Source organism: Tasmannia lanceolata, unplaced genomic scaffold, assembly GCF_043159265.1.
Source record: "Tasmannia lanceolata isolate RefF3 unplaced genomic scaffold, GAP_Taslan_0.1 ptg000013l, whole genome shotgun sequence".
NCBI classification, from domain to species: domain Eukaryota; kingdom Viridiplantae; phylum Streptophyta; class Magnoliopsida; order Canellales; family Winteraceae; genus Tasmannia; species Tasmannia lanceolata.
In genome coordinates this window covers 42397102-42413881 of record NW_027518690.1, presented here as the reverse complement: position 1 = coordinate 42413881, position 16780 = coordinate 42397102, and the positions used below count along the sequence as shown (strand labels likewise).

At 40.4% G+C, this 16780-nt stretch overlaps 1 protein-coding gene and 1 pseudogene across 1 annotated transcript; both read right to left on the bottom strand.

Annotated features, from left to right (window-relative positions):
• Nucleotides 1–3076: 3076 nt before the first annotated feature.
• LOC143889446 (uncharacterized) lies at nucleotides 3077–6591 on the bottom strand (annotated as a pseudogene).
• A 4140-nt stretch (nucleotides 6592–10731) lies between these two features.
• Nucleotides 10732–15991, bottom strand: LOC143891270 (uncharacterized). The gene is made up of 5 exons (XM_077395887.1): nucleotides 15445–15991; nucleotides 15085–15372; nucleotides 14653–14796; nucleotides 11695–14508; nucleotides 10732–11093 (listed from the first exon to the last, which is right to left on the bottom strand). Exons 1-5 carry the CDS (start codon nucleotides 15989–15991, stop codon nucleotides 10732–10734), a joined length of 4155 nt encoding a protein of 1384 aa, XP_077252002.1.
• Nucleotides 15992–16780: the final 789 nt, after the last annotated feature.

Below are 16780 nucleotides of genomic sequence, written 5' to 3'. Positions count from 1 at the left end.
CAGGAAATATTTATTCATAATTTTGTGGAGTCTCATTTGACTGGTTAGCTGGTTTAGACAGGTAGCACCCCTTTTTTTTCGGGTGTGAATCCTTGTTTTTGGTTTTTTATTGTTAATTTTTCTCATCTATTTTGTTGTTTATTAGGGTTCTTGCATATAGTCTTGGTGCCAAAACTAGGAATTAACAGAAGTATATCACCAAAACCAACTAGAACTAGGATTAGAGCCGGGTAGATTCCTTTTACCTTCTTCATGAATTTTTTAGCCGACCCCAACTAGTTTGGGACAAAGGCTTTGTTGAGTTGAGTTGAGTTATTTCACCAAAAGAGTGCTTTTGGTCCTTAAATTTTCTGTTCTTGTATGAAATAAAAAATGTGAGGTTTGTCTCAGAAACAAATGGGATAGTAACAAAAAAAAAAAGAACCATGTTACCTTGTTGATCAGTTTGCTAAGACCCTGTTCAGGTTCGTAGTTCACAAGTCACATGAAACCAGTATATTAGGGTTGATCCCAACTATACCTGTGGGCTCCATTATGATCCGAACTATGATCCCAACTATACCTGTGGGCTCCATTACTTTTTACCCATAAATACTAGTTTTCTTTCAATGTAAATAAAAAAATTATTGAACTTGATAAGAAACAGATAATTAAAGTCTCAAGCTTGAGCCCATGTCAGAGATGGAAGGCTATTTAGTCATAAAAGCACGTATTTTTAATGTTTTCATGTAAATTATTAACGGCTAGTTAGTTTAATAGTCTTACAAAGCTAGCTGTAATACACCCACCAAATTAGACAAGCCCCACCTGTCATTCAAAACCTAACCACGGTTAAAACCATAACCGCCCTCCTCTAAAACCACCTTTACTCCCACCACCCATTTAATCATTATCCCCCACCCTCTCTCTCCGTTCTCCTCTTCCTCTCTCTAGACCTGGCAAACGGGTAACCCGCGAGGGTACGGGTACGACCCGGGCGAGTAGGATACCCGCGGGTACGGGTAAAAAATACCCACGATTCTACAGGTAGGTTTTCCATGTACCCGGACCCAAGCTGCGCGGGTTGGGTAAACCCGTGGGTAACCCAAGAAATTTATATTTATTTAAAAAAAAAAAAAACTTTTGCGGCAACGATGATTTCATTCATTTCACAGCCTACATTGTTGTTAATTGTTGTAAGTTTACCAACCATTTGTTGCAAATTTCAGCACCCAATTAAAGTTAACTAGGTGGATCAATCCCAACCATTGAAATTTGGGTCCCACACACAGGGACATGTAAGTGCAATCAAGATTGTAGGCCACCCACATAGTCTGATTGCTTTGACTTGTTTTGTTGGCCGCCTTCACAGTCTATTTTTCACTGTTTAGTGTTTAGGCCTTAAGAATAAAAAGTTGAAAACCGAATGGCGGGTAACCCGCGGGCACCAACGCCCGACACAAACCAACCCGCGGGTCACGGGTACGGGTTGGGTGCGGGTATTTTTTTTCACGGGTAATGAAATTGGTACCTGTACCCCTGCGGGCCAGGTGTACCCACGCGTACGGGTCCCATTTTGCCAGGTCTACCTCTCTCCTCATTGTTGGGCCCACAGGGGAGGGGCCCCAACCCAAGCCACCTAACCTCACCATGTCTGAATCTCTCATTCCCATTCAGCTCCTCGAAATCAACATCATCTCCGCCAAAGATCTCTCCCCGGTCACCCGTGCCATGCGCACGTACGCCGTCACATGGCTCCACCCTGACTGAAAACTCTCCACCCGTGTAGACCCACACGGCCACACTGACCCCACATGAAACGACAAATTCATATTCGAGTTTCGGATCCCTTCCTCCGATCCGAATCCTCAACCATCATGATCCAAATCTACGTTCTCCGCAGCTTCCGTGACATCCTTCTAGGCACTGTCCGTGTTCTCGTCAATAATCTCTTCCTCCACACCTCATTTCTTTCCCCTCCGGCACCCGCTTCGCCACTTTACAAGTGCGGCGACCGGCTACCCTCCGGCCAGAGCAGGGCATTCTCAACATGGGAGTCGCAATCCTAGACGGGTCCATGCGAAGCATGCCACTCTACTCACACTCCACGGCCCCGGCACTGGGGTACCGTGATTTGATGGGCGAGTAAAATCATGACCCTCACCACCACAACACCCACCTTCAACTCCGTCGAACGAAGAGTGATGTTTGCTCCAAAATTGGAGCCGAGGATGATCTGCCTGGATCGATCCTGGACAGGTCGGAAGTCGTGGTGAAAGTTGGGTCGGTGTGGTCCGACTCGGTCAGTGTGGGTCCTCCATCAGTGGTGGGACCTGGGTAAAAACTATTAGTCATCAACCATTAAGAGTAAAAACTATAATCTATAAGTTATATTCCAATTAGTCATCAAAGATTATGATTTAGCCAAAAGTTTAATAGTTTAAATTTGTTCTAATAAATCTTAACGTTGCAATCAGGCCCGTTGACTCCTTCCCACGTGAAGAAGATTAGCCTCTCTCCAATCATAGATACACTGAAGTTGGCTGTCCCAAGTAGGAGGAAATATTTTATAGGGAGAAGAACATGTGTCCCCATGTAGGCGGAAATATTTTATATGTGGGCACATATATTTCCACCTACATGAGGGCACATATAAAACCTTATAAATGTAAATTCTTTAATTAAATATCCTATAAATGTAAATTTCAAATATACCATAAATGTAAATTTCTCTAGATTGTATAGATTTTATATGTGATCGCATGTAAGTGTAATTTTTTTTTAAAAAAAAGAAATACATCGGAGCTCGTATTGTTTGAAGATCCAAGCCATTCATTTGTTCTACCTCAAAAATCAATTCTATAAAATGATCTTAACCCTCCGATCTGTAGAGGTTTTTATTTTAGAATCATCCTATCTAGCATGTTATTTTACACATCATTCAAATGAGCAATAGGACCAGAAGGTACAAAACCATGTGGGACCCAAGACTTGATCTCGACGGTGACAATCAGCCTAGTCCGTCCCTTATTTTGATCAACTATATGAAATACTGACCTATACAATATAACTGAGTAGGTGAAGAGACCCAACCCATTTACACTTGAAATTCCATCAGTTGAGATATTTCGATTGTGTGGAATGGCTTTGGAAAAGATGGAGTTCGAGCAGAGAACTTTCCAGAGATGTGTTGCATGGGTGGCCGAGTTTGTGGATTTGCATTTATGCACGCAAGTGCCATTGACACTGCCAGAACAACTTCATTTCCAACTTGGTCTTCGGGATTTGGGAGCCGTGGGTCTAACACATCCTTTAGCCGTAGATTTTGGCCAACTTCAGATGATGATGTTAACAAGGAAGAGATGATATCTCCAGGGTGCCTTCCCATTATCACTTCAAATGCTAAAACCCCAAAGCTATATACATCGCATTTCTCCGTCACTCTCATTGTGTAAGCAAGCTCTGCCAAAAAAAAAGAATAGAAAAGAAAAAGAAGTCAAATGACATAAAATTTCTTGGCAAACATTTTGTCCTTCCGTAGGTGAGCCAAATGACATAACAATAAATAAGACAATTTTCTAAACAATTATACCGCAACAATAAAGTAGGCACAATATAGGAGGAACTAACCTGGAGCAACATATCCACGAGTGCCTGCAAGTTCTGTCCAGTTGGATGAATCCGGCATTAGAATTCTAGCAGTACCAAAATCAGATACGTGAGCCTCAAATTCTGAATCCAATAAGACATTTTTGCTTGAGATATCTCGATGAACTATTGGCGGGTCGCAATCATGGTGCATGTATGATAAAGAATGTGCCACAGCTTTAATAATATTAACCCTCTTCACCCAATCCAACTCCATCGCCCCTTCGTCACTGCTTAGTATATTATCCAAATTTCCTCTTTCTATGTACTCATAAATGAGAAACATACATCGACGATGGGAGCAAAACCCGTAAAGCTTGACAACATTGCGGTGACGGATTTCTGTTAATGAACGTACCTCATTTCTGAAACTTCTCTGATCAATTTGCTCGTCATCTTCCAATTTGTGAAGTTTTTTTACAGCTACTGTTTGCCCTGTTGGCAGATATGCTTTGTAAACTCTCCCATATCCGCCTTCCCCAATGCAGTATCTGTCATCAAACTCCTCTGTTGCATCGATGATATCTTCATAAGAAATACACCCACCCCAATTCCATATCGAAAATAGGTCTTTATTCCTTTCATTTCTTTGTCCCTCTGCATTTCTTGTTCTGAGGCAAAAAAGGAAGAAATGCCAAAAACTAGAAGTAGAAGGAATAGTGCGCTCAAAAGAGGAAGAATGATCAATATGATAACGTTGTGTCTCTTGTTTGGTTCACCATTGTTTATTGGCTTGGAATTGCATGGTTGCAAACCTTGCGCTTTGCCGCACAGACCTTTGTTGCCGAGAAATGTCCCTTGTTGGAAGGCTTTGCTGTTAGGAAGGCTACCCACCAAATTATTGTATGATAAATCAATCGATGTCAAGCTGAGCATATTTTCTAGAGAAGATGGAATTGACCCAGAAAGCCTGTTGTGGGAGAGATTTAAGATTTCCAGCATGTGTAATTTTTGCAGTTGGGGCGATATTTCTCTTGTAAGCATGTTAAAACTAAGATCTAGCATAATTTGCAGCTCTGCTAGATTGCCAATTTGAAATGGAATGCTTCCATTCAAATGATTTCTGCTTAAGTTCAAAGAATGCAATTTCGAGCAATCTTCTAGTTCTTCTGGTATCGATCCACTCAGTTTGTTTGCTGATAGGTTCAGGATCTCCAAATTGGACAGTTTTCCCATTTCTGATGGAATCTGACCAGAAAGTTGGTTACCATTTAAACTCATGTTATATAAAGCGTTCAAGCTCCCCAATTCCTTTGGAATCTCTCCGACCAAAAGGTTTGAAGAAAGGTCGAATAGTGCTAGTTGAATCAACTGTCCAAACTCCGGTGGTATTTTACCAGCTATCAAGTTCCCTGAGAGCTTTAAACTTGTCAAACTTTTACACTTACCCCAACTTGGAGAGAGTTCACCAGACAAATGGTTGTGGCTCAAGTTAATATATGTTAGATTTGGACAAACTCCAAAGTCTTCGGACATATTTCCGGAGAGCTGGTTTCCTTCGATATAAACACTGGTTAAGGACGTGCAGTTTGTCCAGATTTTTGGGATGGGACCCGAAAGTTGATTGTAAGATAGACTTAGAAAGGCTAGCGTTTTAAGTTCACCCAAAGAGGTCGGAATTGCACCATTAAGAAGGTTATCGGACATTGCCATGGTAGCTATATTTTTCAAATATCCTATTTCTTCAGGGATGGGACCAGAGAGCTTATTACTGTGGAGGTGCAACATGACAAGGTTGGTCAAGTTTCCTATTTTGGAATGAATGGAGCCCGTTAGAATGTTATTGGACATTCCCAGATCACCCATATTTTTCAAATATCCTATTTCTTCAGGGATGGTGCCAGAGAGATTATTGTTGTAGAGGTACAACGTGACAAGGTTAGACAAGTTTCCTATTGCGGAAGGAATGGAACCTGTTAGAATGTTATCGTACATTGCCATATCAGCCATATTTTTCAAATATCCTATTTCTTCAGGGATGGGGCCAGAGAGCTTATTGTTGTAAAGGTACAACGTGACAAGGTTGGTCAACTTTCCTATTGTGGAAGGAATGGAACCTGTTAGAATGTTATTGGACATTTCTAGATCAACCATATTTTTCAAATATCCTATTTCTATAGGGATGGGGCCAGAGAGCTTATTGTTGTAAAGGTATAACATGACAAGGTTGGTCAAGTTTCCTATTGCGGAAGGAATGGAACCTGTTAAAATGTTATCGGACATTTCTAGATCAGCCATATTTTTCAAATATCCTATTTCTTTAGGGATGGTGCCAGAGAGATTATTGTTGTAGAGGTACAACGTGACAAGGTTAGACAAGTTTCCTATTGCGGAAGGAATGGAACCTGTTAGAATGTTATCGTACATTGCCATATCAGCCATATTTTTCAAATATCCTATTTCTTCAGGGATGGGGCCAGAGAGCTTATTGTTGTAAAGGTACAACGTGACAAGGTTGGTCAACTTTCCTATTGTGGAAGGAATGGAACCCGTTAGAATGTTATGGGACATTTCCAGATCAGCCATATTTTTCAAATATCCTATTTCTTCAGGGATGGTTCCAGAGAGATTATTGTTGTAGAGGTACAACGTGACAAGGTTAGACAAGTTTCCTAATGTGGAAGGAATTGTTCCAGAGAGTGCGTTGTTGCTAAGATCAAGATGGGCGAGTTTTGGAAAGGAAGAGAATTTGAAGTTATAGAGCTTACCTTGCAAACCTACACTTGTTAGGTTTATTTGAGTGACACTTCCTTCGTGGTTACATGCTATTCCCCTCCAATTGCATGGGCTTTTATTGGTGGCATTGTGAAGCGACCATGAATTGAGAGGAGCTTGGTTAAGAAGGTTAGCTTTCCAGCCGAGGAGAGCCTCTGCTTCTACTGAATTTGCGGTTGTTGAACGGCAAGAAAACATCAGAAAGCAGAAAAGTAAAGAGAAGAGGGAGAGAGATTTCTTCAAGGCCATGGTTGTTGGTGGTGTTTGAGTTTTTTCGCTCATGTTGGATGTTGATTTATAGTGAAAAAGTCGTGTGTCCTTCAATGCGGTGCGTTGAGGGGAATAATTGTGTAGCACATCTACTTGGAAAAAGTCGTGTGTCCTTCTTGATCATTCACCACATAAACTTTGGACAATTAGCTCACGCTGTGTTTTACCGTGAAGAGGTTGAGGACACATGTATGATCCTAGCCGTTTAATTTTTGGGACAAGTGGTTGAAAGATCTAAAGGAGATTCTTGACATACGGCATGTCTCGCTCCGTTCCAAGAAATAGAGAGCTGAGTCATCACTTCCCTAAATTCCAAGTTTATCTCAACAAAGCGACTGATCTGACGGTTAGGATCATCTTATGGTATAGATATTTTGGGACTAATGAGTGTCTTTTCGTGCCATGGTGCACCTTCCTTAAAGGAAATGAATGTCAATCTTGGCTTTTTTTTGAAGAAAATGAATGTCAATCTTCCAAATTTCGATGATAAACGGAAATTTCGGAACATCTAACAGGAAAGATTCTTGGTCATGTTCAATCCTGTGAGATAGATTAGATGGAGGGTTAGGATCTTGAACACGTGCCATTCCCTCTTGAAACAGTGGAGTGGGGGCGAAGCACAATAGCATACCCTAAAGGCCCTGTTTTCAAAAAAAAAAATAATAATAAATTTTCTAATGAAAAAAAATTTCTTGGAAATTTTACTAGCATCCATCGCAAAAGGCATTTGGCGGATGGTCTGTTGCATGTGAGAGCAGCCACATAGGCTCACTTTTCAGCAGATTTTGTCTTTATTCATGAGGTGGCAGCCCTCATATGCAAGAGACCATCCGCGAAATGCCTTCTGTGCTAGAGGGATGTTATCATAAATTGAAGGCCCCTTTAGTAAAAATTGAATAGGTTTGATTCGCAGTGTTTTATTTCCATAGGTTGATCCTAACCCTCCGATCTATAGAGGGTTAGGATCAACCATCTAACAATCAGATCGGAGGGTTAGGATCAACCTACGGAAATGATTTTTTAGGCACAACCTATTATTTAGGCTGTGGTCCATCTAATGGACGGTATGGATCATCCTATGGTGCGGGCATGCCGCACTTTTAATAATGTGAGGAGTGCCCTCATCAAAATACAGTAGTGCTGATAACATTTCCCAAAAGGAAATGACTAATTTGGGTGTGGGTCCTAAATGTATTAAGGTGTGAAGTGTGTCTCCTCGCCTTGTTGTACTAGCACCCGTGAAAACCTTCATAAATCGACGTATTTACTGGGGAGAAAGAGGTGTGGCACCTAAAAGCCCATATTAATATAGTAGGGAATCAAATTAGAACGTAAAGAGTTTAGACTCCCTCCCGGGCTCCACGGTCCATATCCGATAGCTATGGAATGCTCTTCACTTATTCTCCACCTCTATTTCTACTTATGCCTCGCCTCACATCCCTGCAAATAACCGATAGCCAGTCCTTCCCAACCTTAAAGGATCAAAATACAACTCAGTTTATTTTGACTATCCAAAAGTCACTTTCTATTTCGAATATTCGAAATAATAATTCACAGATTTATTGTAACTTATCTTCCTTGTCCCAAGCATATGTATTTTACAAATTATCACAAAACCAAGAAGTTATTAACAAGTATGATAACTTATATGCTTGAATGAGTTAGAAATGACTGAATCGCTTGAATGATTTAGAAAAAAATATCAATGAGTTAGAAAAAAATATGCCAGCCTCGAGAGCATAGATAGTACGCAAGCTAGCAAGAAACAACCTAAGGGCAGGTTACGCTTGAGTACATAGACAACAATGCTTTAGAACGAAATTGCATAAGTGAACAAGTAAGCTAAAGGCAGACTTTCGTTTTTCTTCTAGGACGACCTTGAAGGAGTGAGTCGTATGCGCTTTAGGGGGGTAAAGACCGGTACAATCCAGACAAATAGAAGCAAAACCACCCATATCTGCTTTCAGTCCCTCTACCCGGTGTATGTCGGTCTTTTCATATACTTTGAATCGTGATTCGGTAGGGGTGCAGTGGTGAACAGAACCTTCCAATGAGAAGGTAAACTCAATCGCTTAGGAGGCAGCTGTAGTCTTCCGGGCCTTTTCCAAGCAAGGAGAGTCGAGTTCGGAAAGCTGCTTCTACTTCCACTTCTCTCTTACGGCAACGCGGGAAGTTGCAGTTGCAAGTCAGAAGCTGGCAATCCCGCCTTTGGGAAATCCCTCCTTTGAAGTGAAAGATGCTATTTTCCGGAGGGGGTGCCTCAGGTCCCGATGGTTTTTTTGGGGGGTCGTTCATGAGTGATAGAAACAACGCTCGTAAGGAGTCCTATTGAAACAAAGAAATATAGGCCTGCCTGCCATCCACACCAGAATAGATGGAGTTTTCCGAAAAAATCTGCTAGTGAGGAAGACCTCCTAGGGATAAGAGACATAGGGCTGAAGAGAGAACCAAAAAAGGATCTTTCGTGTATAATCCTGCATAATCTCAAATGTTATCAGTTCCATTTATTTCCAAACCATATGGCTTTTCTAAGGCAACGGAGAAAGACACATAGGGAGTCGATTTAAGATATTTGGGGGTCGATTTATCACTGGCCTAAAAAAAACCTAGCTACTTGCAATGTGTTATTTTCAACGAATAAAAGTGAGATTTGACAGGGAAAAGCAGTAGCATTCATCCGACGGGCGTCACAGTGAGTCGCCAATGTACATAAACATTATTACCTTTGGAATGTCCGGTGTGAGGAGATAAGAAGACACGACTAATGTGGGAGTGGGTCCTCAATGTATTAAGTTGGAGTGTGTTTTTCCTCATCTTCTTATTGTTATTGATGTGTTTTTCGTCCCTCTATGCCTGCTTTTTTCCATGGAGATTAAGGGTATGGTCCCAAAGTTGACTACTTGAATGAACACATATGGGACCCACTTGGATGGTAATGCCTCATCAGTCCCATGCAACTAATCTGACTAGTTTTGTTTTGTGTTGATTACCAGGTCTGTAATTAAGTAAATGATATGTGTGAGTTGGTGTGTGATGTGTGTTGAACGGATGGGCGTGCCAATTTGTAAAGTAAATAACCAACATACTAAGGGCAATTGACTTCTGTCCCCTAGGATTGGATTTCAGGCGATTAAGAAGAAGAAGAGGGCAACCCAATTGCTTTCTTGGGATCTAATGCCATTTGTTTAACAAAATTAAGGACATTCGAAGGGGCAAGATGCCAGAGTAGTGATCATGGCTTTATCGTCAATGCACGCAAAATACAAACAACTCGACAGAGATTGACATGAATCGATTAAATTCTTAATAAAACAAATACAAATAGATGCCAGTGCAATGGATAAAGAATTAAAGAGAAATGCTAACTGAAAATGATGAAACCATTATGGGAGGAGTCCATGCATGGTGCATTTATAATGGCACACAAAAATGTTACATTAAATGAATAAAAATGCACCTCGGCAAGTTGGTCCAATGGGAGAACTCTTGTAGGTATTTTTTCTGGGGTGCCCTTCTGTTTAACATTCTTCTTATAATTATAAGTACAGAACGATTAAGCTATCTTTGGAATCAAGACTCTGATCAATTCTAGTATTCCAGATGGGAATCTGTATATATAATCAAGTATTCCATTGGATCCACACCACCAAAGTAGATTAATTATTGTTATACTCTTAGATTGGCCTCATGGTGGGTGAGTCATCAGATACGAAGTAAATGAAACTGTTTTCTCGATAGTCGCACTCATCTCTTGGGTTGTTACTCTTCTCAACTACCTATCAATGAGGACAATAGAGATAAGCAAAATCTTGGAGGAAAAATTGTGGTTTTTTGTCTTTTGGATAATAGAGATCGATGAGCAAAATCTTGGAGGAAATATTGCAGAATGTTATCTTACAATTGACCAATGAGACATGAAGGTCGAAAACCATGTGGGTTGCCTCATGATGGTCTACAAAGATCAACGGTCTAAATTAAACATACATCTCCCAGAGTGGGACCCAAGACTTGATCTGGACGGTGACCAAAAGCCAAGTCCGTCACTTATATACAACTACGTACATGAAACACTGACCTATATATACAATACAACGGAGTAAGCAAAGAGGCTCAACCCATTTATACTTGAAGTTCCATCAGTTGAGACAATTCGATTGTGTGGAATGGCTTTGGAAAAGGTGGTGTTCGAGCACAGAACTTTCCAGAGATGTGTTGCATGGTTGGCCGAGTTTGAGGATTTGCATTTATACACGAGAGTGCCACTGACACTGCCAACACAACTTCATTTCCAACTTGATCTTCGGGATTTGGGAGCCGTGGGTCCAACACATCCTCCAGCCGTAGCTTTTGGCCAACTTCAGATGATGATGACAGGGAGGAGATGATATCTCCAGGGTGCCTTCCCATTATGACTTCAAGTGCTAAAACCCCAAAGCTATATACATCACATTTCTCCGTCACTCTCATTGTGTAAGCAAGCTCTACCAAACAAAAAGAAAAATCAACAGAAAATGAGATATTCAAACATTGGGAAAGTTTTACCTAGATCCGAACATCCCTTTAACCTTTTGCACATTACAAATACATCCTTGCTTAAGGTGCAATGAAACCAGTATATGACATGAGCAGACCATGACAAGAGAGGTTTGGACGTGGGTTTTACATCGGTGCTCATCTGATAGTTGGATCAGGTCAGTTGCTTAAGCTAGTCATTTTCTTAAAATGACTTAAAGAGTAAATTTTCCACCAATTTAAGGTGGTTTTTTGTTTTGTTTGTGCAAGAATTAGGCCCTGTTTGTTATGGATTTTGAGAACCGATTGTGAGCCCAATACTGCTTATCGAACTCAAATATTATTCGTTTTATTGTAAGTCCAATAATCGGATTTGGATCCACATTGGTTCTCAAAATCCAAAACAAACAGGGCCTTAGGATACTGTATGTCTAAGGTGGGGCCAATCACATCAACGGTCTCAAAAATATTAGGTGGGTGTGAGCCAATAACACAAAAACCAAATAAGATGCAATTTTCTAAACAATAATACTGCAACAATAAAGTAGGCACAATATATGAGGAACTAACCTGGAGCAACATATCCGCGAGTGCCTGCAAGTTCTGTCCAATTTGATGAATCAGGCATTAGAAGTCTAGCAGTACCAAAATCAGAGACATGAGCCTCAAATTCTGAATCCAATAAAACATTTTTGCTAGAGATATCTCGATGAACTATTGGCGGGTCGCAATCATGGTGCATGTACGAAAAAGAATGTGCCACAGCTTTGATAATATTCACCCTCTTCACCCAATCCAACTCCATTGCCCCTTCTTCATTGTTTAGGACATTAGCCAAATTTCCACTTTCCATATACTCATAAACCAGAAACATACATCGACGATGGGTACAAAACCCGTAAAGCTTCACAATGTTGCGGTGACGAATTTCTGTTAATGCCCGTACCTCATTTACGAAACTTCTTTGATCAATTTGCTCGCCATCTTCCAATTTGTGAAGTTTTTTTACAGCTACTACTTGCCCTGTTGGCAAAGATGCTTTGTAAACTCTCCCATATCCACCCTCCCCAATGCAATATTTGTCATCAAAGTCCTCTGTCGCATCGATGATATCTGCATAAGAAATACACCCATCCCAATTCCATATCGAAAATAGATCTTTATCCATTTCATTTATCTGTCCCTCTGCACTTCTCTCTTCCTCTGCATTTGTTGTTCTGTGGCGAAAAATGAAAATAATTCCAAAAACTAAAAGTAGAAGGAATACTGCGCTCGAAAGAGAAATAATGATCAATGTGATAACTTTGTGTCTCTTTTTTGTTTCACCACTATTTATCGGTGGGGAATTGCACAATTGCAAACCTTGCGCTTTGCCGCATAGTCCTATGTTGCCCACAAATGTCCCTTGTTGGAAGGATTTGCTGTTAGGAAGACTACCCACCAAATTATTGTATGATAAATCAATCAATGTCAAGCTGAGCATATCTTCCAAAGCAGATGGAATTGAACCAGTAAGCTTATTGTAGGAAATATTTAAGATTTCCAACATGTGTAATTTTCCTAGTTGGGGTGATATTTCTCCTGTAAGCAAGTTACAACTAAGATCTAGCATATTTTGTAGCTCTACTAGATTGCCTATTTGAAATGGAATGCTTCCATTCAAATGATTTCTGCTTAATTTCAAAGAGTGCAATTTCGAGCAATCTTCTAGTTGTTCTGGTATCGATCCACTTAGATTGTTTGCTGATAGGTCAAGGATCTCTAAATTGGACAGTTTTCCGATTTCTGATGGTATCCGACCCGAAAGTTGGTTACCATTTAAAATCAACTTAAATAAAGCTGTCAAGCTCCCCACTTCCTTTGGAATGTCTCCTACCAAATGGTTCAAAGAAAGGTCAAGTAGCTCAATTTGAATCATCTGTCCAAATTCTGGTGGTATTTTACCAGTAATGAAGTTCTCAGAGATCCTTAAACTTGTTAAATTTCCACACCCGACCCAACTTGGAGAGAGTTCGCCATAAAATTGGTTGTAGCTCAAATCAATGTATGTAAGATTTGGATAAACTCCAAAATCTTCAGACATATTTCCGGTGAGATAGTTTCCTTCGAGCCTAATTCTGGTTAAGCCAGTGCAGTTTCTCAAGCTTTTTGGGATGGGACCTGTAAATTGGTTATTTTGTATCCCAAATATTTTAAGCGATCCACCTTGGCAAATTTGCTGTGGCAAATATCCCGAGAGATTGTTGTCTCCCAGTTGGAGTGAGACCAAATTTATCAGACTTGGCATTTCTTGAGGAAGTGAACCCGAAAGCTTATTTTCAAATAGGCGTAGATCAGTTAGCTCTTTAAGATCAGCTAAAGAAGGGGGAATTGGACCTGTTAGAATGTTAGAGTAAATGGCCAACTCAACCATATTTTTCAAATCTCCAATTTCTTTAGGCATGGGGCCAGAGAGCTTATTACTGAAGAGGTGCAAGAGGGAAAGGTTGGTCAAGTTTCCTAATGCAGAAGGAATAGAACCTGTTAGAATGTTAGTGGACATGTCAAGTTCAACCATATTTTTCAACTCACCAATTTCTTTAGGGATGGTGCCAGAGAGACTATTGTTATAGAGGTACAAGCGGGAAAGGTCGGTCAAGTTTCCTAATGTGGAAGGAATGGACCCTGTTAGAATGTTTGAGTTCAGTTGCAGGTCAATCAAAATTTTCAAATCACCAATTTCTTTAGGGATGGGGCCAAAGAGCTTATTACTAAAGAGGTGCAATAAGGAAAGCTTAGTCAAGTTTCCTAATGCGGAAGGAATGGAACCTGTTAGAATGTTAGAGGACATGTCAAGTTCAACCATATTTTTCAACTCACCAATTTCATTAGGGATGGGGCCAGAGAGACTATTGTTATAGAGGTACAAGCGGGAAAGGTTGGTCAAGTTTCGTAATGTGGAAGGAATGGAACCTATTAGAATGTTAGAGTAAATGGCCAACTCAACCATATTTTTCAAATCTCCAATTTCTTTAGGGATGGGGCCAGAGAGACTATTGTTATAGAGGTACAAGCGGGAAAGGTCGGTCAAGTTTCCTAATGTGGAAGGAATGGACCCTGTTAGAATGTTTGAGTTCAGTTGCAGGTAAATCAAAATTTTCAAATTGCCAATTTCTTTAGGGATGGGGCCAGAGAGCTTATTACTGAAGAGGTGCAAGATGGAAAGATTAGTCAAGTTTCCTAATGCGGAAGGAATGGAACCTGTTAGAATGTTAGAGGACAAGTCAAGTTCAACCATATTTTTCAACTCACCAATTTCATTAGGGATGAGGCCAGAGAGACTATTGTTATAGAGGTACAAGCGGGAAAGGTTGGTCAAGTTTCCTAATGTGGAAGGAATGGAACCTGTTAGAATGTTAGAGTAAATGGCCAACTCAACCATATTTTTCAAATCTCCAATTTCTTTAGGGATGGGGCCAGAGAGCTTATTACTGAAGAAGTTCAAGAGGGAAAGGTTGGTCAAGTTTCCTAATGCGGAAGGAATGGAACCTGTTAGAATGTTAGAGGACATGTCAAGTTCAACCATATTTTTCAACTCACCAATTTCATTAGGGATGGGGCCAGAGAGACTATTGTTATAGATGTACAAGCGGGAAAGGTTGGTCAAGTTTCCTAATGTGGAAGGAATGGAACCTATTAGAATGTTAGAGTAAATGGCCAACTCAACCATATTTTTCAAATCTCCAATTTCTTTAGGGATGGGGCCAGAGAGCTTATTACTGAAGAGGTTCAAGAGGGAAAGGTTGGTCAAGTTTCCTAATGCGGAAGGAATGGAACCTGTTAGAATATTATTGGGCATTTCCATATGAGCCATATTTTTCAAATATCTTATTTCTTTAGGGATGGGGCCAGAGAGGCTATTGTTACCGAGGTACAAATAAGTAACGTTGGTCAAGTTTCCTATTGCGGAAGGAATGGAACCTGTTAGAATGTTATCGGACATTTCTAGATCAGCCATATTTTTCAAATATCCTATTTCTACAGGGATGGGGCCAGAGAGCTTATTGTTGTAAAGGTACAACGTGACAAGGTTGGTCAAGTTTCCTATTGCGGAAGGAATGGAACCTGTTAGAATGTTATCGGACATTTCTAGATCAGCCATATTTTTCAAATATCCTATTTCTTCTGGGATGGGGCCAGAGAGATTATTGTTGTTGAGGTACAGCATGACAAGGTTGGTTAAGTTTCCTATTGCGGAAGGAATGGAACCTGTTAGAATGTTATAGGACATTTCCATATGAGCCATATTTTTCAAATATCCTATTTCTTTAGGGATGGGGCCTGAGAGGCTATTTTTACCGAGGTACAAATGAATAACGTTGGTCAAGTTTCCTATTGTTGAAGGAATGGAACCTGTTAGAATGTTATAGGAGATTCTCAGATCAGCCATAGTTTTCAAATTTCCTATTTCTTTTGGGATGGGGCCAGAGAGATTATTGTTGTAGAGGTACAACGTGACAAGGTTGGTCAAGTTTCCTAATGTGGAAGGAATGGTTCCAAAGAGTGCATTGTTGCTAAGATCAAGATTGGCGAGTTTTGGAAAGGAAGAGAACTTGAAGTTATAGAGCTTACCAGGCAAACCTACACCTGTTAGGTTTATTTGTGTGACACTTCCTTGGTGGTTGCATGCTATTCCCCTCCAATTGCATGGGCTTTTATTGGTGGCATTGTGAAGCGACCATGAATTGAGAGGAGCTTGGTTAAGGAGGCTAGCTTTCCAGCCGAGGAGAGCCTCTGCTTCTACTGAATTTGCCGTTGTTGAACGGCAAGAAAGCATGAGAAAGCAGAAAAGTAAAGAGAAGAGGGAGAGAGATTTCTCTAAGGCCATGGTTGTTGGTGGTGTTTGAGTTTTTTCGCTCATGTTGGATGTAGATTTATAGTGAAAAAGTCATGTGTCCTTCTATGCGGTGCGTTGTGTAGCACATCTATTCTTGTAGCAGACAATTAATGTGGCCCCACACATGTATGATCCTAGTCGTTTAATTTTTGGGACAAGTGGTTGAAAGATCTAAAGGAGATTCTTGACATACGGCATCTCTCGCTCCGTTCCAAGAAATAGAGAGCTGAGTCATCACGTCCCTAAATTCCAAGTTTCTCTCAACAAAGCGACTGATCTGACGGTTAGGATCATCTTATGGTATAGATATTTTGGGACTAATGAGTGTCTTTTCGTGCCATGGTGCACCTATGACAAATCCCAAAATATCCTTGGCTTTTTATTTTATGGTAATGCCCGTCTTTTTCTTGAAAACGTATCAAAAGCATAAAGAGGGCGACAACAGAAAATGCATGGGGCAATATCTCATCTCTTTGGAAAGAGCTCTTTCAGTATTTCAAAGAGAAAATGACTGGATTGTTTGGTAGAGAAGCACAAAGATATGAGTGGTTATTTTCTCAAGTTGAACTAGTCATCAATAGTCAGACATTATGAATGCTCTTACAAATAGAACTTGAAATTTCACAGGTAGGTAGACTTGGTCCAAAGTTCAACCCCTTTATTCCCAGCTAGTGGCCAGAGCTACCAAACCCAGGTCTCTATCTTAGAGATATTGACCCACTAGTGGAAATTTTGTAACTTTCAAAGAACAATCCATCTAACACAGAAGATTCTTGGCCT